The 24,785-nt window shown below is 39.3% G+C and overlaps 1 protein-coding gene across 1 annotated transcript in view; it reads right to left on the bottom strand.

Annotated features, from left to right (window-relative positions):
• grid2 (glutamate receptor, ionotropic, delta 2) overlaps positions 1-24,785 on the bottom strand; it is a 442,371-nt gene that overhangs the window by 25,777 nt on the left and 391,809 nt on the right. The window contains exon 14 of the mRNA XM_070834212.1: positions 2,119-2,285. Coding sequence (XP_070690313.1) covers positions 2,119-2,285 — 167 coding nt within the window. The remainder of the gene's footprint in view (positions 1-2,118; positions 2,286-24,785) is intronic.

The following is a 24,785-nucleotide window of genomic DNA, read 5'->3' as shown; positions in this document are numbered from 1 at the left end:
TAGTGGTTTTTGGCCGGATTTTGTCCCATCCAACCTGAGCTGTTTGTTTCTGCTTTAGAAATCCCCTTTTAGTGGATGAAATCCATATAGCAATCCACTGATGAGAAAATCATGCTCATCTTTTTTCTGTAGATACTGCAGGCCGTGTCATTTGGTAGACTTAATAACACTCAGGCTTGTACACCAGTTCCACAACATTTCCCCTCAGGATTTGGAAAGGTGCTGTCACAGCGTTCTGGGCTTGTTGCTGTGGACAGAGATTGCCATTGACTACTTGACAATTTAAAGGCCTCGTTTTTTTTTCTATCAAAAAAAAAAAAAAAGTTTTCAGGGACATATACACAAAGTGAATATACATGTATAGTGGATTAGTGGATTGTTAGCCTTAAACACTAACTGTGATGATCAAGCACACCTTTGCACAAACCAGGATAATTTAATCTACAATTTAATCACTGCAGTGAGTATTGGTCTTGTTACTGTGACGAAAAATACCACGAAACCCACGTAACTCATCTTTATCAAATGGAAGTGCGCCAGTCAACACAAATCCAATTGTAATCATGAACAAGTCCCCAGACTTGTTATGACCAGGCAACAAAAGATAATCAAGCAAAGTGAAACTTTTCTCTCCATGGTGTCAGGGCATGAGCTGCTAATATAGTTCCTGTTAAACCTCCTCTTTGTGCTTCATTAATCTGTATAAAACAGAATGCCAGGATGAAAAATCTAAAAAATCACAGCAAAGAAAAACAAAACAATTATACCTCTGTGATTATTTTTTTCTCCTGATAATTTATGTGTCTGTTTTTGTTTGAGCCATGGGGATGAGTGTGAGTAAACTGTTTGAAACTGTCTTCCCAAGAGTGTGACATTGCCCCTGAAATAATAGGAGGGAATTGGAAACATGGCCTGTCAATTAATTGCTTGTTTATTTCAATAACAGCCATGATAGGCAATATTCTGAAGCGCAACGCTCCGGCGGATACGGAGTTATAAACAAACAGGGCTAGTCATTCACACACTATGTAAAGCTCACATATTTTCTCTTACCACGCACATACATACATGTACACACATGAACACACACACACACACACATAAAACAGCACTGACAGACGTTTTATGTAATATAAATTACGTCAGCTTAATGAATGCATTAGACATATTTGTTTTTCCCTCCTCTTGCAATGATCTCATGCTTAATGTTAAAGAAAGCCAACCAGATTCTCTTTGAGTATGCAGGCAATTCCTCTGTGGCCCTCACAGGAACACTTCACCTTATATGACTGAACCTGCAATCTGGTGATGTGGTTTATATCGCAGCGCTGCATTAAAATTGTATGCAGACAAACAAACAAACAAGGACACTCAGCATCGTAAAACACAGCACAGACAGCAGCTCAGCAGCTGTGAGGAGACAAGTGAATGACCTTTGTGTGGTTTTTGAGCTTCCTAATAGCAATAAGGGGCCAGATAAATAGTGAGTACATGAATGAATGAATGAATGAATGAATGAATGAATGAACGAATGAACTCAGTCACTTGAATAATGAGATACTTTGATCAAATAAACCCCCCACTGTGCGCTCCAGCACCAAGATAAACAGCTGGGATCAGTTTGCGTGCATCTACACTGCAGACTGTTGGCTTATTTGTGAGGCTGTGTTGTTAGACTTGCTTAACTTCAGTGTAAACCAGTGGTTCGTGCCAAGGTTAAGCAACCTAGCTGCACACAAGTTGTAAAAGCTCCATTTGCCTCTTTCATCTGGAAGAAAGATGGACGCTTTAATCTGCTATTTACTTGGTGTCTGACCTGCAGAGGTAATTTTTCAAGCAGGAAGAGGGGCAAACTTTATGGGAGTGGCTATTTTTCATTTGGCTGTAATAAATTCAGAGGAGTAAAAACTCCCTCCTGAAGTCAAGGAACATCTATAATTTTTTTTCCACAACTCTTAATATATTTCTCAACCTAAAACTGAAGATGATAGGACCGAGATGACCAGTATTGGAACAAAAAACAACAGTTCCGGCAATGTGCATTTGAAATATGTCACTTAAATAACAAATAAAATGCAGTCAAGGATGGTGCTGCCTGTTTACTGTTATGACCCCTACCTCTGGGAGAAAATGTCCCTGTAGGGGCTGCCGTGCTGCATGGCGATACCATATCCACGGTCTGGTGCGCTGTTGCTGACAGTGTAGAAGGAGCAGTCCTCATCATTATTAGCAACGTACTCCAGCACTGCTGCATCCCACACAAAGCCAAACCGACCGTACTTCACCTGAAAGAAAAGTTAAGAATATTCAGAAAGGTGCATTTTAACCTCTGGTCATACAGGTGACATCCAGCAACATACTAATCAATTACTGCAAAGATTATCATTGACAGGCCTCCAGCTTGGTCTCAAGAAAATTGATGTATTCAAAAATCTGTCTGTTAAATTCAACAAACATAAGTTTTACCATATATTGACCTTCTGTTTTTTCACTTGTAGCAGTACTTTCCTTGTGGGTTTTATTCCTTTTTTCTCAGTTAAATGTCTGTTTACATTGCCTGATTCTGTATGATCGCTGTGTCTAGATTTAGTTGACCTCAGAAAATAACTGAGGTCAGCAGTAGGTGAAGCTTCATCACTCATGTTGTGTAACAAAAGTTAATTAAAGGTATGGTTGAGAGGAGTTTAGCTTTTCAGCCTTGATTAATTAAGCAATGTTCTGTAGACCTCCTGCTTTGTGTGTCTTTGGGTGTATTCAGCATAGGCACCGTCGAGGTGGTCTATGAGAACCAACTCAACCCAGCACACAGATATTTCATAACCATATGCTATTGACATTTTTAGTCTAAAAATGCAGCGTTGCACCAGGATTACACTTTTCATCTACTGTGAGATACAAACCTGTATAGCACAGCAACTTTAACATTCCCCCTAGACTGTAGATGCACAAGTGTTAATGGCCTGTTGGCTCATCTTTACTGCACCCTGTGTGGGTATGTGCTGGATATGTGTTACATTTTTATGCACATGTCCTTGTTTAGCTTGTGTGTGTGTGTGTGTGTGTGTGTGCAAACTGTATGTGCAGGTAAGAGTGTGTGCTTGCAGCTTGTGAGAAGAACTAAATGGTTAAAGTGAGTTGAGGTGCGAATCACAGTTTGTTTTATAAAAGTTTAGGTGTCTGTTGTTAGCATGGCTTCCACAGTGTGGAGAATCAACAACCTGGCTGTGTTATTCATGTCCTGGCACCTTTTCTGACAATTCCCTCAAATAAACACACACACACGCACACACACACGCACACGCACACACACAAACGCACACACACACACACTCTCTTTCTAATTCATTATTTTGTACTTGGCGTGTCATTAACTTTAGTAGAGCCTTATGAAATTTTCAAACCCCTGTCTTTGCTGTGTGTGTTTGTATGTGTGTGTCTGCATCACCAAAGTTGGCCTATGTGTGATGACTAATGTCTGAGAACCGTCAAGACCCCCTGATTGGGTAATTTCACAGTCTGTAGTCCTCTGAGGCGTGTGTGTGTCGATGTGTGTTTTTGGTGTGTGTCTGCGCATGCATTCATATTTGTGTGTGTGTGTGTGTGTGTGTGTGTGTGTGTGTGTGTGTGTGTGTGTGTGCGCGCGCAATAATTCACTGCAGGGCATCAGAATGGTTCATTCTACACTCTACAGCCCTAAAAAGAGTAGAAAGAGCACTTTATTACTTTGAAGAATAATTTTATGGCTTTTCATTATTGCTTTTGAATTGGAAAGATTATGGGCTTTGTGAAAAGGAAATTAGTAAAAAATCTGTTTCAGCAGCCTTCAATTGGACATTAAGGGCACTTTTTCGCGCCACATTTGGGTGAAGAGAAGTGAAAAGAATTATCATGCACAGTATGTAATCAGTGACCTCTGAAGTCAGCTATACTGAAAACACAACAAAAGCTGCATTAATTTCATTAATGTAGTTATAATCCTTTAGAATTCAGACACTTCGCATACTAAGTATAAAAATTCCTACAATAGAACAAAAATTGTTCATACAATGTATAGTACCTTTTTGGACAAAAGTTATGTTTCTATATTCTAGTGTGTGCTAGTGGGCAAACAGCCCAGATGTTTGCTCACTAGCTAACTTGGCCAATAACCTTTGCCAAGTTTAGAGAGGTTTTGGTCAAATACAAGTTAAGATGATGACACTATAACAATTTTTAAAGGCCAAATTTTTATTCTCTTAACACTTAAGTTTTAGCTCAGTTCATACACACAATTGTGGGTTTTGTCTTGATGCCAACTCGTAATTTTGTTTAATAGTTTTGAGGCTTGAAACATCTAATGTAAGGAAACCCATTAACACAATCAGAAAAACACCAAAGATTGATCTAGTTGTTAAAAAGTTTCTGTATTTTGAAGGAACTGTCAGTCAAGATTAGAGTGATAACAACTTCTAAGCCTGTCCTTTGAATGTTTGTTTTGAGGTGACACTTGCTACATATGCCTTTAAGGGAAAGAGCACAAAAACAATGTCGGCATGGCTTTAACAGCCCCTATTTGTTGACGCCTTTCAGAAGTAAGGAAAGAGTGGAATTCCTGTGTTTACGTTGACTTATGAGCCATTTATGAGGAAGAAAAATGAAAAAGAACATAACTCGGAATTAGATATATACTGTGTTCTTCACATTTACAGAGAGGGGAGAGTACTGGTCATCATAATAAACACCACAGATGTAAAAGACGAAGGTCGGTAAAAGAGAATACAGGAGAGAAAAGGTTGAGGGAATCAAATGTAAGGGATAGAAAACTCTTCATTAGTATCTTTATGATCAAAAATGCCAAATCCCAGGGTTGTCTATCAGTGTTGTAATTAATTTTATATCATTTTCTACTGTGAGAGTTTTTCTGCCATGGGATTGGAAGGTTAGTCACTCTGTGTGAAAGTTCAAATGTACTAGTCGCTACATCACAATGAAACTTCTTTGAGTGAAGTGTGTTTTCTCAAAGCTTTAATCCAATTAAACTAGACTCAAAAGAATAATAAATATAGAGCAATGCCAAACATAATAAACAATCACATAAAAAGGAATAACCCCTACAATATAAATGATGCTGGAGCCTGTGAAAGGAAACCCTCTTGCCTGTGGGTGTGGGTGTGGGTGGGTGCGTGAGTGGGGACCACTTGGTTTGATGCACCACAACAAGTACTCTATATGCATAGCATCAGTTTAATATCAGCTCAATATCAGTTTAAGTTCACTGAAATAAACAAGTGTAAGCGAACAAACAATCTAATAAAGAGTCCAGCAGTCGATGAGGCCAATGGATCAGTCCGGTGGATCAGTCCGAGGCATCACCTGCCCTTTATGACCCTCCTTCTTCGGGAAGGAAAAACTCAAAGAACCCAGTGGGAAAAGAGAAACCTCCGGGAGCACCATAGTGAAGGAGAGATCCAGCTCCCAAGGACGGACAGGCTGTAGCCTTGGACAGACGCACATCCATTGGCTTCATGACGAGGAGGGTTACCATAAAAGTGATGTATCGAAGGTCAGCTTGGCCCTGTTGCTGTGCTACCTGTGACTGCGATTGTGACTGTGATTATTTAAGCAGCTCACATTAAAGGGTACACAACTTTCCAACTGCTGTTAATGAAAAACAGAACTGTCTGAGAAAGCCGCCACGATTCTCTCTATCTGCCCACGACTCTGAGCATGTTAAATGCATGAGCACTTTGTTTTGACTTTCTATTTTTCCATGGTGCTTATTTTCAGGTTCATCAACAATATGCTGCTTTCTAAGTTTTAGACATAACTCATATCCCTGAGGCCTGTAGGCTGCCCAAGTCAAAATGATGAAAAGGAAAGAGAAAAGTGTCGATGGGTAGAGACTTTAACTCCACCCTCTATCTGTCGCTATAAGAAATGTTAGGTCACAGGCAAACAAGATGGATTTGCTCTCCAGCTTGGTAAGATTATCTGGGTAAGGCAACTTAATATGCCTCCCAAGTTGCATTTGCACACAAAGCGTAACCTGGCAATGGGCCATACTCCAATTAAATTGTTATCCAGGTCTTTGTTTACATGTACCTTTGACACACTGGGATACAGTCTCCATGTTTCCACTTAAAATGATACTCATATACTCATAAACATGAGGTGTTATAACAGTGTGCCAGTAAACATAACGAAAAACAGCTATGTAAACATACTTACAGGCTATCCTGCCTCCTGAAAAACAAGGGGAGAATTCATGACCCCAATAGCAATAATTGCTGCTTTCTAGCAGGTTTTTCTTGTCACTGACATACATATTTGAACTACGTTTCACTACCATGTTTTAGTAACAAACAAACAGAGAGTAGAGAATAGCTTAAGAAATATTTATCAAATATGTCAATGAAATACAATGTTTTGAAGATAAAAGAGTTCAAATCAAATCTTTCCAGAGTAGAGTAGCTTTAATAACTTTCCAGAGGTGATAGTAATAACTGAAAGTTAAAGGAACAAGATGTTTAGGTTAGACTATTTAAATATTGGAGTATATTATGACCTGAATACAGTATATGCCATTAAAATGAGGCAAAATGCATCAATATGCGTCAATATGGAACCAGGTTATCGCTGAATAGCTTAATTCAGACTATGCAAAAATAGTGATTGAGATTTAGCTGCAGGGGAAACCATCAGACTCTGCAGTCACTCCAGGGAGGTTTCAGCCAGTAGAGTATGAAAGACAGAGGTAAACAGAGCTGTAAAAGAAGAGGAGGAGGTTGGAATATTTTTGCTATTTTTTAATTGGCATCACCACTGCACACATCAGCAAGTGCAGATAGTAAATCAGGGATTTGGGACATGAAGGCCACATTATCTGCATCAAGATTTCTCATGTGCCACTGTGTTTGTGCCGAAGGAGGAAGGCCACTTCTTATAAAAACCTGGGTGGAGGGAAACAAGCTAAAAGGTCTGATCAAAAACAACGCGTTCAAAATCACCTTCAACACGCTTTCTTTGTACATTTCATTTTTATATAATTTTATAAAAAGTCTCATAAAAAGTTATTCCCTGTTGTATAGAAACTACCCACAGAAAACAATATTTATAGTTCTTGCAGAGTTTTCTCTTAAGATGACTCAAAACACACAAAAAACACACTTGAAAACTTCTGTCTGAGCATAGATGAATAATTTCCAAACAAATGTCTTTTTTTTCTAGCTGCTGTAGCATCTGGTGCTTAGATCAAATCTAAAAGGGGGTGAGGATGCCCAATGACAGTTGCATCGTTATGTGCTCAACCATCAAACAAAAGCTGTGAAAGTAAAACTAGCATGAACTGGTTATCATTTATCATTATTGCCATCTATTTCCTTATGTTATGTTCTGTAAGCTTGTTTTTGAAGTCTGTGTTTCAGAATATATGGTTAAGAGCTTGGACTGAGAAGAGACACGTGGCTTGTTCAGTGCAAAGTGTTATGTTGTAACAAAGCCACCTGTTAAATGTAGATATCAGGTGAAATCAGGTCATTTATAAGGCATATGAAGATACTACTTCCTGATTGGTTAATCTTTGCTCAGGTGTTGTATGAGGGCAGGCCAGTGAACCAATCCTGTAACACCTCTGTGTTCTATTGTAATCATAATTAGTGACTGCTTTCTTTATTCTGAGATAGCGCGCTGTTACCTCTTCAGCTCCGTGGCATATACCGTAGTAAACAGCACTGCTGCATTGACTCGTTTCGTGCCGGTAACAAGCAGTTCGGGCCGCTGTCAGAACAGACTGCAGGGGAGGCAGTAAGCCTTGCGAACTGAAACCGTTTTTATTTCTCTTTTTAGACACACAGTGACAAGTGCAGTACAGAGCGGGACGTACACCTAGCTCACTCTGGATTCTCTCTCCAACACAACAATGTATTTGAATTTTCAAAACCATTAACAGCTTTGTGCACTATTTCTTCAGTGATAAGTGTTTGGAGGCAATTTTCCTGACAAAGCCAAAAAGACTCTTAAGGAATACAGTCCACCAGTGGTACATGCTATGCTCATATGGTATTTTTGGTGCAAAAAAATAACAGCAATTTAGAGTTTCATAAAAACCTCTACCACCACACAAATAGTGGACAAAAGATGAGTTACTGCACTCGCCTGCTATCATTAGAACGCATCCAGAGAGCTGTTTTCACTTTTTGCAGGTGCATTTGAGCATTGCTATCAAATCTTAAGCTCCTGCAGATAATAACTGTACTTGTATTTGGAGGCCTTTTCTCAAGTGAACTCTTCATTAAATGCGTTCAGTCTGAAGTCTCAACCTGCTTGAAAATGTCTGTGCTGTGAGATTAAGTTATCGTGCACAAGCAGTATGTAAGCAACCCTTACATCACTCACTTAACACTAACTGCTGCATCTCACACACACTCACACTGTGCAACACACACACACACACACACACACAAAGACTGGACAGGGAACGCTTCTGTTCCGTGTCCAGGGTTGTGACTGTAGTTATGCCAGGATAATTATCAGAAGCCGAAATATTGTCAGACACTTTGGCAACAATCACAGATACACACACACACACACACACACACACAATCACATGCAAACACAGACTGAAGCACATTAGCATGTGTCCTTACAGACCGTACAATTGCACACTCACCATCAAACATCCACCAATGAATCCTAATCATTGCATTGGACCTTGTTTATGTGTGATATAGATAAGCCAGTATGATCCATAATCACTAAATCAAAGTCATCCCAGGTTCTGTCAGCAGGAGGGGGGTGAACCTTACTCTGCTGCTCTTTCATTGATTATGTACGATGCGTTTTGTTGCAGTTTTAAAGGGTTTTTGTGATGGTGCATCTCATTTAATGACACCATAACACCACTGAACCATGAGCCTGAGCTACTTTACCTGAGGCGCTGATTTGTGTTTGTGTGAGCAGGAAACGGGAAGCAGGGATGGTTGAAAAGAACAGTTCAACCTAGACAATTATAAGAGTAATCAAAATAAGTGTTATATTGTGTACAAACCACATTTCTGACATTTCTGAATGGCTGCAATCTGCAGTTACATCTCCAGCTCTTGTGGCCACCACTGACACTGTAAATTATCATAACAGCATCAGCTTCACATCTGACTCAGTATGTTACAAAAATACTTTTTTTTGTAACACTATTGTCCTTGCACATTACAGTTCTTTATTCATTATAATGTGACCATTTGCACATTCCTGTGCTCCAATACAATCCTTTCATTTTTAAAAGGCCTATTTTAAATTTTTTTCTCATTGTAAATGTTTCAGTCTTATATTTGTTTCTTGACCTGCTATACTTGCCTATTTTCTCTTATCATGTTTATTGTTATGCACCAAAATGCTGAGACAAATTCCTTGTACGTGTACACTTATTTGCCAATAACCACAAATGTTCTCCTTAATTTAAGTAGATACACTGAGTTGCGAAAAAACAACCATAAAAATATAATTTCCTCCAAAACATATAAGCCAATGTAAATTCAAAGTATGTGAACATAATTCATAGTTGATATGTCTCGCAGGCTCAAGAGAAAAATCTTTAAAATCTTTTCAAAAGCTAGAGGCACGACTTCATCCAATATAGCTCAAAAAACAGTACCTAGAGAGTGATAAAGAGAGCTTAGTCGAAATGAAGAAAAAAAACAAAACAACAAACAAACATGAAAAAATGACCTAATTTCAGCAGTGTTTTAAGGCTACACTATTTTCAGGGATTCTTCACTTTTACTTTTATCAGCAGTAACTTTGGATCAACAAGGTTGTTCAAAAAGTCAGACTCACCAAAAACATTTCGAAAAATAGGTCAGTCCACTTCCTTCTTGATCAGCCAGATGAAGTAAATTGCATGAATAAATAAGAGGTGAAGGCTGAACTTCACCTTTTATTTATTGGACTGCTTAACTGAAAGAATGCCACCTATACATGACCGTATTCCTCAAAGAGAACACATGCACATTTTGACTGATATAAGTCTCTTAAGACGATGCTTTCCAATTACATTACAGAACTGGCCCAATGACTGTCTGGGCAGGTTTCAAGATGCCCTTCTGTTTCATCCATAGTTCAAACAGTTTGGCTTCAGAGTCTAGCCATGCTGAAACTTCAAAACGGCTAAACTACTCCAGGGTCCACTCTCTCTCTCTCTGTATAACTCTGTCTTTTTCTCTCTCCGCCCCTCTTTCAGATAGATCCCTTCAAGGGCACCCAACATGCAAAAGGAATAGTAGATTCTTCATCTTGCTCTAAGTTTAAAATCAAATATATCAAAAACCTTCTTTTTCCTCATCCATAAATTACATCTTAGATTACAAACACTTTTAAAGTGGCACATAACAAATCGTCCCCTAGTGTGAAGTCAGTTTCTTAAATGTTCAGTATTTAGCCTTTAAGCAGTGGATGAGAAATGTTTTACACATGGGAGGGTCTGTGCTCTTTCTCTGTCCAGTGGGAATACAGTGATGAAGTAGCTGCAAAAACAGTAACAACTTCAGATGAAGACTCATGGCTGTAATAAAGACGGACATTTTTTCCAGTTTCTATTTAAGCATTATTTGGTAATTGAGCATTATGTTATCTGTATGGATTTGTGGTGGCTGCACATCCTTCACAGCAGCCAACACAGGTCCACCTCCATTTTTTCTCCAATTCAAATATCAGCTTTAAACAGAGAGAAATCTGTTTTGATCTGGGTTGGAGATCGGAATATGTGACAAATTTGCAAATTGTAAATGTGGCATAACAACAAACTGATTCTAGTTATGACATGTGATTGCTTATCTGAAGATATCTGAACGGGCACGCTAGTCTCCAGAGTGTAAAGTACCAAGAAGTCCTCAGTAATTTGTCATTGCCTATCAAATCAACAAATATGAATGTTTTCTGATCTGGTTCCCCTGTAGTTAAAGTTTGGTACGATTTGGGCAACTAAAACTACTTGGTTTGTAGTTTGTGGTCAAGGAAAAGAAGAAATCATTGTTGATATTTTTCAGTTTTGAGTCAGTCATTTTGAACTGAGCTGAACATGATCCTGACCTCTTCCCTAAATCCCTGCTCAACTAATTCCAAGAGAATCGCTATAATTAATGCATTTGCTTTTGGGGAACAAGTAAAACCATGCAAATTTTTCTTGTTGAGTTCAGCTTTGGTACACTTTTACCCAAGAATGTGTGTGTTGACAGCGCTGACCTTTACTGGAATGGAGAGTCAGCGAGCCCAAAGTGAAGGAAGTGAAGGAAGAGAAGGAACTTGTTAGCTGTGTGACTACCTTTAACCTTTTCTGTCAAAGTATTAACAGCTCCACAGGAAAGGAATGGTTTGCAGACATTTACCGGTTAAAAGTCTACGGTACATATACTGTTTATATACGTGTTTTTACCTGTGTGAACTGTACATTAACTTAACAACTGCGCTAGGCAGTCAGCAAGCTTGTTGGCATGGAGAACTTCTTTTTGCCTTCTTCATTGAAACATTTTACTCAAAGAGATAATGTACAATTCTGACAACAAACTGCCAGGGGAAGTAAAAAGTGCAGTATAGAGAAAACAGAAAGAAGCTCAAGGAGCATGGGACTCACTAGTGCTGACATGTCCTCCCTGGTTAGCGTGTTAGCGGCTTGCTAGCTACGGTAATTTACCAACCAAATATTTTATGATGACGCAACAATTCATTTTGCCAATCCGCTTTCTGGTCACCAGGCTTTTGTTGTGTTGGACTAACAATGTCATGATATGTCCGCCTTATCTTCTGAGAGACAACATTCACTATTAGCACAATCATATATGGTTGCATTTCAGGTAAATGTAACCATACAGTGTATCATTTTCTGCATCTGCACAAACAACCGGTGTTGCCGTATGTCTGGTGAAGTGAGTCCATTGAATCATCCCCCACTTTGACTTTCTTTCACTCTGCAGGAATGAGTCTGGGGCATTTAAATCACACATAGAGACTTTCAGATGTGACTCCAGTGTTGCAGTTTCACTGCAGACTAAAAGATGGATTACATCACCAGTCTACTTATTTTACTGTCAAATCTCTCTATCTCTAAACATAATTGCTATCAGCTGTAAACTGTCTTCTCACACCCTACACTCACTGCGCACTTCTGCATGTTTTGTTGCATCATTCTCCTTTCACTTTGATTTGTTTGATTTTGAGAAATGAGACAGAGAGGTTGATGTGAGACAGACACCAGAGAGGAAAAAAAGCCCAGAGACAAGCTCAAATCTACTTCTACTATCTTTACATCTCTGGCCACAAGCACCAAAGATGAAGAACTTTTCCCAAATTATAAACATTATTGATGGTCTCTCAGTCTCGCTATCTGTCTCTCTCAGTCTCTCCAACTCTCTCTCTCTCTCTCACACACACACACACACACACACACGCACACAAACCACACCCTCACAGACCTACAAACGGTTTTGTCTATCCTTAAGCCAGCCAGCTCTGTCTCTTGGCTCCTTCCGTCTGTCTTTTTTGCTTGCATCTCACATGCTCTGCGCTGCCTTTGTTTGGACGTCATTTGACAAATCAGAGAGCATTACAATGAGGCTGCTCCCTAGCTAAATATTCCCTCCAGTCTGCATTAGCAGGCTTCCTGCAGATATGTGAAGATCTGAATAAAGATAAGATTAGGTGCAAGCAAATCAATCAAGGCAGAGAGGAGGGAGACGGCATCTCCCCCTCCACACTTCATACTGCATCAATATGAGCGAGGAAGGTTGTTTCAGGACAGTTTCTCTTGAAATGTATGAGGAGAACGTGTAGTGGGACGTACCGCGATTTAATAACAACCACGATATAAAATGAAATAAATGGAAACATAGCATCATTTTCTAGCTAAAACATAAGGAGGATAGAATACATATGTGTAGTTGTGTGTCGGCACTAGTGATGGCTGACATCAAACAGTGTTTGTGATTGTGTTGGCTAATATCTAGTGATCACAGCTTTATCAGAGTGGTTTGGAATTGTTAGCTGGTTTTCTCTCTGTTTCTCCACATGCTGCTGCGGAGTCGTGTGCCCAAAGGGGGAGCTGGAGTCTGAGGCGGCCTTTTATGCTGACAAAAACGTGAAGTGGAAGCAGCCAACTCCTGGTGCTGGGCAGAGGAACTCTGAACTACAAATGACTTTCTTCAAGAATGGCAAGATGTGAATATTTCTTTTAGATTTTGTTGGTATTAGTATTTGCAGTATTTATTATTTAATTAATGTTTGTTCATTTGCATTTTGTCACTGTTGTTATTATTACTATTATTTTTTGGTATGAATTTAGGTTGTGTGTAAACTAGCCGATGTGTACAAAGTATATACCCGCTTTTTGTATCTTTCGGGAGGTCAGGTGAGTTCAGTTCAGACCCAGATGATGAGATTTTATGGTACCTCTTTTCTTTATTGATGTGTTTTAAACATTTGTAACTTTGTCTTTTCTAATGACTGAATGTTTGATTTGGCTAAATAAAGCTTTAAACTTTCCAAAACTATCCTTGTGCCTTTGTCTTTGCTGCTTGGTCTCTAACAAGTCAAGCTTTGCTATTTAAATTGCAGATTTAAAAATATTGCTTTTTAATGTTTTTGCACAAAAGGGAAATAAAATATTAAAAGCACCATAAGCAATGTTAACATAGCAACATCATACTCAATATTTACATCTTTATTTTGTAGTTTAAAGTTTAGCACACAGATGCAGTACTATCTTCTCTCGCTTTACTGTCATTCTCCCATGATCAATGATCAATCATTATCCTCCTCTAAGAAGCAGAATACTTAAAGACGCTCATGGGCAAATCTCAGATGATAAAAGCCTGGTGCAGGTGGCATCAATCCCTCATGAGGCGTTCTGTCCAACTGCTTGCTCTAGTGGGAATAGTCGCCTTCATCCTCTGAGATGCAATATGACAACTTCTTCACTCCCTCCCCTCTGTTTTCTCTGTTGTTTAATTATCCTCTGCTGTCATTACTCCTCTTTGTTTCTTCAGGAAGAAGGAGCAACAAAAAAAAAAGAGAAATTAATCGCCTATTGCCACGCTGTATGCAAATCTTTGCTCAGACCCCGTTAAGCCGATGAGAGATGTGATAGTGGAAGAGAGGAGTAATTGGAGACAGATGTTAGAGAGACGGATCATCCGAGACGGATCAGTGAGCCAAAACTAAGATGCCACCCTTAATAGGATCTGGCAGAAAAAATATTATTTCTCTCTGTTTCCTTTTTATCTTCCCTTTGTTCAACTGTATTTTTCATAATGAAGTTTTGTGTTGCATTTGCTTGCCTCTGAAAAGTATAAATCATTCCTTCTTTTTACGTGGTCTTGTGCACTTGTTTTCTTAATCAGTCCCCTTGCTCATACAGATGATGTGTATGTATTCCTAACACCAAGGAGGGTTCATCCACTTCCCCCACTTGTGCCCTGTGACAACAGTGGGATCAAAGTCCACAATAAAGACAACACAAAGCCTCTCAGCTACATATATGGCTACAGTAATTACTATAGCAATTACATATATGACTATTAATAGCACAAACAGTTCTGCAATGTCCAGAAGTACATTGTTCATTGTAAATTGAACATATTGGAGAATTAGCTGCTAGCTGGGTAACGGGTAAAATCACATGACCTGTACTTAACAATGACTTCATATGCATTCTTGCTCAGACAAGGACCTCTTCTTTAACATATTTTATTAATGGAACCCAAGAAGGTCACTAGAGGTCACGGGTAAAAATAGGATTTGCAAGTGAGCAGAAACAGAACATTGACTAGAGGCAGGTTTAATTTATATCCAATTAGAGAGAGATTTTGTCTCGCTTCAAAAAAAAAAAAAATTAATGAATTTGTCATGATAAGATTTTTTTTTTATGTTGTTTTTTTCCTCAAAAATATGATGTGCTTTTACTGAAAACCTTGTCAGGGAAACTAAAGTCCTCCCACAGGACAATAATGTCCCAGCTCAATCTATTCTGCATGAAGCAGCTTATCTGATGTGCATAGTTGCTGTACCCCTGGGGTGAAATAAAAAGGACATTTTATAAAGATGGACAATACTTTGTTCCTCTTCTGTTTGAAAGGCTAAAAATACATAGTTACAACTAATCACCATGGGAGGTTTGGGAGCAAATCACAGCTGGATTGAAGTCATTCAGCTGTGTGATGCACAACCAGCATTTGTTGGTCAGAGGTGGACAACTAGAGCAGAACTAGAGTGTGAAGTTTTCCCAAGAGGGCTGAATGAATGTGACACTAGACAGTAACAGACTGGACTGATTCAATCACACCCAGTACACCTGAAAGTGTGCCACAAGGTCAAGAACAATGTCACACAGCTATTGTCTATCATTGCAGATTATACAAGACAAAAAAAGAAGACATTTAAAATGGTGCAGGCACATGGAGGACACGAGGAGGCTTTACATTACTCAGTTACAATAATTCAGTGGTGTACTTGGCTCTCCTTCAATTTAAGTCTGACACAGAGACAAAGTTTATACTTTTCTTGAATTAGTGTAAAATGAATGTACAATAGCTGTGTAATTTAAGATTATGGCTCATGTACGTGGCTTTCTTATCTTTTTTCTTTTCGTCTGGGAAAGGAAAGAGATTGAGACAGACAGCCAATATCACAAGAAACACAAAGAAAAGCACTAGCAGAAAACCCTCTCTGTCTGGGAGCAAGCAGGTGGTCTATGGCCTAACATTTGTCCTCCAACCAAGTTTATCTTTTGTAAGTAAGAAAAAAAGCATATTAACAAACCAAATCACAAACAAAACAAGACCAAAAGTTTGGAAAAAACAAGGTTAGCAGACACATGCAAAGTGAGCACTTTCATTTTGCATTTAATTGTCTTTGTTTCTTTGATCCCCTTTCTTTTTTTTAAAAAAAAATGAACAAACAAAACACAAAAGAATCAACATCATCAAGATCACTGCACAGCAGGGCGGCCAAGGAGAGGAACACTACAGGGAACAGAGACAGACCGAGTAAGACAGAGAGAAAGAGAAGTAAAATCTGTCTATGACAAACAGACGGTGACAGAGCAAGACAGACGTGAGAGCAAGCTGAAAGTGGAAAAAACACAAAACATGATGACACGTGTCTCTATAAGGCTTTGTCTCAGAGTTGCATGCATATCAATAAGCTCATTCCTTACAACTGGAAAATTCTGCATTATTAGTGTAAAAAGTGACCTTCAAAACGTAGAATACAAGGCAGTGAAAGTGCTCACAATCTCTACACAGACAAACACAGCACCTCTATTTGTATGCAACCTGCACATGTTACTGCTTTCAGGCTGAAATACAGAAATGAAAGTGGTCCAGAGAGCTTTCCATCTCCCCCTCTCACTGCAGTGCCAGTTCATTTGTGACTGTGTAAGTGTGTTTTTCGAGCTTTCTCTCTTATTTTCACTCTGTGGAAAAGAGTAACCAATAGCAAAACCAAGATACTCTCAGACACCATTTTCTCTTTTCCCCAATCGTTCCTACCACTGCAGGTGAAAATTATGTGACAATTTTTTTGATTTCTTTTTGCTCCGTTTTTGTGGAGCTGTGATGCTATAGTGAAAATCACACTAAATCGACTTTTGAATATTTTGCCATCCCATTACTGAATTACTATCATAATTCAGTGGAAAGAAGAGAAATATGCCAGCACCCATAAAATATGACATGATCCTTTAAGTCAGCCAGACGGAATAGCTAACACATCTCTGACCATCCATCTATTTTCCATCCACTTATCAATGAGCAGCTCCTACTTCAATTGGTCAGCCAAGCTCAGTGAAAACACTAAATGTGTGAACCGTGTCTGCCACCTTGCCTCTCTCAATGTGCAGGATCAGTGACTGACTTCAAGGTCACCCCAGATTACTGAGCTCCTCAGCCTGAATGAGATCAGACACCCTGTGGAGGAACCTCATTTGGCAGCATACAAATTTCTGCACTCTGGTCAGTCTCCAAATTTCATGTTCATTGGTTAGTGTTAGAAAGAAAACAAGGCAACTCAAACTTTTGCTTTGTGGCTCTTTTAACTGCCGCAGTCAACCACATCTCAGCAGCCAGTGCACTTGACTTCAACTCTTTCTCTCCTCGTGGAACACAGGTCACTAACAACGGTAGCCACTTCACTGACGCGGTGTTAAATTTACCAATTATACCTTTGCTTGTGAGAAAGATCAGCAAAGATACATGAAATTCATCCACTTAAGATAATGCTTAGTCCAGATTTGGAGGGCACAGCGCATCTTTCTTCTTCACGGCCTTCGACTGGTAAGTGCTGACCTTGATCCCAAATGCATCACAAATGGCAGCAAACCCTTCCAGAGAACGTCAGTGATGATAGTCCACAAAAGCTCAAAGGACAGCGTGCTACTTCAACGACACTACAGTTAACAGCCTGATTCAAGACAGATCCCAAATGTCTTCATCTCAGCTGCCATTGCACTAAAATATAAAGGCCTGATCAAATGGAGTCTTCAGTGTTTGACCCACCACTGAGAGGCTGCCAGCCCTCCTAAATTAAGTTTATTAGAAAAGGTTTCATTGGCCAGTTTTGGTGCCAAATGGTCAGTGTTAAATACCCTCCACATCACGAGGAATAATTGCCAGAGAAAACACTTGCACATATTGCAGTCAGATTCTTTTTTAGACTGAATTCCTATTGAAGCTTCAAGTTATCATATCACTTGTATATAAAAAAGCTTTGCATATGTTAATGTGGAAGCAATACAGTCTGATTTGGAGGAGTTTTAATTGGAACCCTGGGAAAGAAATAGTTATGAAGGCAAGGAGAGAAAATGATGACTGATACACTCAGATGCTTTTCCAGCAAGATATTTAGGTGCACGAGTGCTCTCACACCATCAGTCACTGTAGCTCCATCTACTCCCGAGGGTAATTAAATGGAGTGACTTTTTTCTCAACAGTTGCTATTTATCCCAGAATAATTTGAATTTCAGGAGAAACTTCACCTGTAGAACCTGAAAGTACTGGTGAAGTAAATGAATGTCAATAAGCCTGACAGAGGATCTGATATCAGAGGGGAGAAGCTCAGTTAACAGGCTGACTAACGTACTCTTCCAATATTTCACAAAAGTTCTGTTCATTTGAGTGGCTCTACAGCCGAACTCACACAAAATTAATGAACAGCTGGTGTTTGCTAAAATGAATCTTCCAGATCATATGGTCCCATTGGCCCTATGAATTTTTGTAAAATGTAAAGCATCTGCTATTGTAATGTTGCTGCCATTGCAAAATCCTTTATTCACAAGGGTCTGTCCAATCCAACGGTGATCTTAATATTGACCCCTTAAAAGCTCTTGCACATGTAAACGTGTAAAAAGTGAGACAGAGTGAAAATCTTTAGTGTCTCTTTACTCATTGACACCTGTCAGAGGGAAACGAAGGATCAGAGACTAGATAATCCAGAATTCATTTAGCTTTGAGTATGGTTCACAGAATCCTGCCCCAGAGTTCGTGTCAGACCTGAGCTGAATGTTAACACCGTCACTTCACATTACACTTTCCGTCCCCACAGGCTGCAGGTATAGGTGGAGATGCACGCCTTGCAGTTTGATGCGGTCTGTTGTGAGACTGGGAATGAGCTTGTCATTGAAGGTGTGCGAGTGCAGTTGTGCAAGTTGCTATCTCTGTGTGTGTGAACACTCAAGGTGTAGGGTTCACAGTGTTTTGTGGGGCCATTTGATTGATAAAACTTAAAGTGTCAAAATAATTGTTTGGTGTTGATTAAGGTTTGAGTATGAGTCAGGATCAGGGATAGGTTAGCTTTCTTTAGAGAAAATTTACATTGTTTCAATGGGTTCAATGTGGGTTCAATGTGTGTGTGTGTGTCACTAGAGGTCTTCTTTTTGAGGCAGAGGTCATGACTCTGTGTTGAATTACAAACTAAGAAATTGTGTGTCTATGTGTGACTGTGTGCGTGCAAGCAGCTGCACACATCATTGTGCATGATTTGGCTTCTCCTGCACTTGAGATGTGACCTACACACCAGAGATTATTCCACCTGCTAAGCCTCAAGCTACAACGTCTTCTCTCTCATTTCCTCTCTCTCGAGGTGCCTTTCAAAATACTGTTTGGCACTTGTGGCCTTATGGGAGACGGTTATTCGGTGGAGTTCTGGAGAGAGAGAATTGATGAAAAACAAAGGACCACAGCTATACAGTTTGACACACATTGGGTGTCACAGTGTGTGATTATTTAAAATAAAACGACAACAAAAGCTGTCTGTGGTCTTTAGATGGCCAGAGTTTTTTGTTACTGGGAACTTAAGTCTGGTGGGCTTATGAGTCGGGCTTCAGCTGAATCGTCCCACTCAACAAAAAAGCTCTTCTATTCAGGCTCTCTTGACAGATATTTTTCTGCAGGCACATTAACTGCAAATCATTCACTTCTTGGTGAGTTTCTATTAATATTCACCAATCTGAATATGCCCTCATGGATCTCACATCTTTTCATAAGCTACTTTCAAGTATTTTGGGAGGTAGAATTGGTGCTACAGAAGTCCACAGATTTATAGAACAAAACTGTAGCACTGAGATGCACACAGATGATGATGATGATGATGATGATGATGATGGTGATTCTGACATATAGAGAATAATTTTAGCTCTAACCCTTTCTTAACACGTACACACTCAGAGGACAGGCCCGATTTTGACTCTCATGATCTTGAAGTTTGCAGGTGTGTTTCATTGACATAGTCAGCTCTGATTGGACAGTTTCTCACCAAATTGATATAAGACAAAGTAGTTAGTTTCCTAAACAATGTGTTTTCTTATTCACATCTCTTATTCACATCCTGGTAGCTTGTTAAAGCACTGAAAGGTGAAATTGTTGACAATCAACCTTTTCTCCATTTTGTATGAAGTAGTCTATGACCAGAAAACAGATGTGTTTGCCGTGGGCATCAAATCAAGCGCAATAGGGTGTCTCTTTCTCGTAGGGTTCAATTTACATACATTTGAACCCATCGCAAGTTCTCCAAGTGGTGCCACTCTGCAACTTTTGAGTCCTGAATTGTAGTGGGTGGTGCCAGATATCATTTGGTGGTTCAGTTCATAATGAAATGCGCGCTAGAGTTTGAGTCTGAAGTATTAAGAGTGAACATGGGAATAAACACAAGGCACCAGAAAGTACAAGGATAAACAAAAGACTGTTCTGGTAGGCATGAAATAATGCATGCATTATTATTTAAATGTTGCACAACAATATTTTAGTGCGGATATTGGAAGGTGCCATGGAGAAAAACATGGTCTCTTGATTTACTACTCTGTGATCCTGACTTGTGCTCTTTAAGTAATTTGTGCTCTCAATTTGATTTGAAGTTTTTGGTGTGTGACAGTTGCTTTCAAGCTCCTTCTCTGACTGTCTTTCTGACATGGCCACAAAGTTCCTCCTTAATGAAAAATATACAGTAGCTGTGTAGATTAACTGCTGCAGCCACAGAACAATGCCTAAACGTCAAGCATTTTTTTTCATTCCATCTCTGAGACTGATCCATAAACATTACAGAGAGCTTAAAAGCACACTTTGTATAATATTTCTTTGGACCTTTCACTTGACTGAGAAACTGCAGTATCCTCTACATCAGGGGTGCCCACACTTTTTTCAGCTTGCGAGCTACTTTTAAAATGACCAGGTCAAAATGATCTACCTACATTAAAAATGCTAAACATATATTTATTTATATATATACTGAGTACACTTTATGGCGTACACTGCATAACTGCAACTAATGTAACCCCTGGTGTTACACATAAAAATTGACAGCAGTAATGCACATAGGTGACAAACAGTGATGTAACCATCAATATTGCACACAAGTGACAAGAGTAATTGGAACATTTATGGTCACTACCTTACTGTGATGACTTGCACTGAATGGAGTCGAATATCCCTTCCTATCCTATTCCCAATCCCAGAATATCCCTTCTATAGTGGATATAAATTGGAAGGCTAACTAGGTCACTTCGCTCGCTGGAGTTTTGCAGAAGCTAGCGCGTTTGACCGCGCGCATGTCCCTGCCTGTGACCCATAGCAGAGAAAAGATCTGAGACTGGCCATCCTGTAAGTCAATCAAGTCGCAAACGCCATGGAGAGGATACATACATTCATTCATTTTCTAAACCGCTTAGTCCTAATTAGGGATGATAGATCGTGATTGACATATTGGGCACCCCTGATCTATAGTATGACAAACGTAACAAAGTGGTGCAAATACAGCCACATTTTACCAGTTCTGTAGCTACTGAAACAACAAGCAGATGTCTGAATGTCCATCATACACCAATTACATGATGCCTAAATTGCAGGGCCAGGCTTGTTGGAGACTTGAAGTTGAGGGTGCACTTACAGAGTGCATATCAAGAGGTAAAATTATTACATTTGTCACAATGTGTTGCATCAGTATCTCTTTGTCCAGTTGACAGCCACGCACAAATTCAAATGTCTGATCAAGGTGACCAATGTAAAACAGAAAATGGCAGAGTATCCCCCAAAGTAGCACAATACCCAAGGAACAAATCACTAAAATAATACTGAATGACAAATTTTGATAGCAATGAAGTACTTGTACAGTAAATCAACATTGCTTCCTTCTAAGCATTAATAAGAACACTTCTGATCAGTGTGACAAACGGGTAAGATTTATTAATCTATTGCATTACAGGCTGTGCAAATCTAGGGCAAAGTGAAAGTGGCTGAACTCAACATAAGGGTACAGTGACTTAGGAGAGGACTGTGTGTTTACCCTTGCCACAGTACGCCACACACATTGTGAGTTTATTTCTGTGCAAAAAAAAAAAAAAAAAGCCTCATGTTCAGTTCAGTGTGCAGAGGGAGCAGTTAACATTTAGAGCCACTGTATAGTTTTTCATTAAAGGATGGCTTTGTTTGGGTGGCAAGAGAGCCAGAGACTAATTTGAGAGCATGAATTATGAAATCAAGAGTGCAAATAGTAATCTGAGAACACAAATTATTAAATCGAGAACACAAAGTATTATTCTTTTTCCTCAATGACACACCCCAGGCAACATATTTTAAACTGAATGTGTCTATTGTTATATTTATCTAAAAAAACATCTTTAGAATCTATCTTTGAATTGGGTGATGATTCTTTTCACTCACAAACTTCTTCCATGGCCGTTTCATTGAGATACTTCTTGCTACTGCTTTTGATTCATTTCTGGCTTTTCAAACGTTACTTCTTCTCAGTTTGCATGACCATGCTGAAGCTGGCTGACAAGGTTCTATGTAATAATGAGAAGTGTTGTGCCGTGTTACATCTTTAAACAAGTAAAAATGGGTTGCAGACCCCATTATTGATTACGGCTCCTACATGCATTGGGACTTTTTCCTCCCATCCGTTCTTTTGCCTGTGTTGCTTTAAAAGAACCTCTGACTTTAATTTTTCCTTCACTACCACTCTGCCCCTTGTATGTCTTCCTCCATCTCTCTCTGAAACCACTCTCCCTTCGGCCTCACTCCAAATCCTTCCTGCTTCTCTCCCTAGTTCTCTGGACTGTGATGCATGGCTGTCTGTGTTTTCCAAAAGTCCATTAGTTGCTGGCACTAGGCCGCCTCCTCTCCCACAGACAGAGATAAAGATGCAGAGCATGGCTGCCCGGTGAGCTGCATGAAAATGAGAGGACAGTAGAGAGGCATAGAGTGTAAGGGAGAGAAAGAGAGATGGGAGGAGAAGAGGGAGAGAGAGAAAGGTGAGGATGGATGAGAAAACACCTTGATATTGGCCAGAAACCCAAGAGCAAAGGGGGTTGAGAAGAGAGTGAAGAAAGGAAAGGAGTAAGAAAGGGAGAGATGATGAAAACAGAAGAATAGAAACAAAATAGAGGAGAGTGAAAGCGCCAAAAAGACAAGAAACATGAGCATGGAATAGGAACAGACAGAAGGACATTGGTGAGGGAAAAAAAGCAGGAATTATGAAAGAGAGAGAAATAGAGAGAAGACTGAAGAAGGACAAAAAAAGAAACAGAGAAGGAGAAGCTTTCCTTTGAGAATGAGTGAAACTCTTACACATAGGAAAACAGGAAAAAGGGTGCCAAGGAATAGAAAGAATGAGAAATGGAATGGGCTGAGGGTGACGTGAGGACAAGAAAGAGGGGTCAATTGTAACCAGATATCCTGCCACCAAAACCATTTATATCATGCTTTCATTTTCTTTTTTCGAATCTGTCCACCCCGTACTTTGCCCCCACTAATTTATCTACAATCCAGTAATTGAACTTGCAGCTTCCTCCTCAAAACAAAACGCAGGGGAGTTACAGTGATTCATTCTCCATTTTTCTTTTTTAGCCCCTTTTTATCTTGGAAATTAAGATGTTATCTAAGGGTTAGCTTTAGGTCACAGATCCGGCTAGACATGACGCAGACCAGGCAGATGAAAAATGCGTTTAAAAAGTTTTTTTTCTTTCTTTCAGCAGGGGCATTTGGTCCTTTGATTAATACTGTTGTCTAACTTCTGCAACTTTGCTCTTTGTGTTTCTATTGGCCTAATTGCTTTTGTGTTCTCCATATTTCTTTCAGCCAATCTCTGAGTGCATTTTAATCTCTTACAGGCCTAGAAATGCACTAATGATGTGTATCGTTGTATCTCGGACTTAGTAATAGATGAGAAAGAATTCGTGACAGTGGAAAAAAAAAATTCTATTGCTTTAAAAAGGTAGCTATCACATGGCCAACAGCTGGTTTGAAATTGAGCTCTCCCTCCGAATTTATGGTGTTGTCTATCTTGTAAAATTGAGATTCTGTTATGTGTTATTCAAGTTTTTCAGCTAATGTGATTGCTTTTAGGTTTTTGTCTACTTATTTTCTCTGAGCTAACTACATGCCTGTTGACGTGATTATTTTCTAGCAATACATGGCCATCTACCTTCCTTCTCTGGCTCATTAAGATGAGTTAAGGCTGTTAGGGATTTCATTAAGGCCACAAAGCTCATTACTGGAGGTCTTTATATTCTTTATTAGAATCAGAGTTAAACTAATGCTTCTAAATCATACAGAATGCGTAATCAGCAGCATGTTTCAGCCAGACTAAACCTCTGAACAGTCATCACCACTGAGCTGTAACAATAAAACTCGACTAAATCCTAACAAAACAACAAAAGCCCTACTATTCATACACTATAGATTACAAATATTACTCATGTAGTGAGTTGTAACTTTGTTAATTTTTTACAAGTCGATATTTTTATTTTTGTTACCTTTTAGTGAGGTTTTTAAAGCATACCACTCAATACAATAACTATTTGAGGTGGTGAAAAGCAGCTGCAGAAAGTAGCGGAACATCAAGTGAAAGAGACGGTTCACTAGGAAGGCCACATAAAACAGCACTACTCACAGGTGGAGCCAAGACTGTCCTCTGCAACAACAGCACTGGTCACTTATTCAGACAGCTTAAACAGCATTTTAAAGCTAAGTTTTGAGGTCATGCAGCCCTCCAGAGCTTTCATTTATCAGCTTGCTGCTGCTCGGTAGAAGCAACCACTGTTAAGTGTGGTGATGGGGGCATGGTATCATATTTATGGTAAATCTTTGAAACAAGAGCCTGTCCTATTGAGAGTGGATGAAAAGAATAATGCTTCTAACAGAATAGTGATTTCATCTTTTAGAAATGTTTTAAATGTCTTTGCATGTTTGTAGAAGTATCCATCCCACAGTCTTAGTTTGTCACAGTAAGACTACAGACTAATGTCAAGCAAATTCTCTGCTGGGAAGATTGAAACT

Source organism: Pempheris klunzingeri, chromosome 7 (genome assembly GCF_042242105.1).
Source record: "Pempheris klunzingeri isolate RE-2024b chromosome 7, fPemKlu1.hap1, whole genome shotgun sequence".
Classification (NCBI taxonomy): Eukaryota; Metazoa; Chordata; class Actinopteri; order Acropomatiformes; family Pempheridae; genus Pempheris; species Pempheris klunzingeri.
Note: the sequence above shows the minus strand (reverse complement) of the source record. Positions and strands in the feature narration are given on the sequence as shown.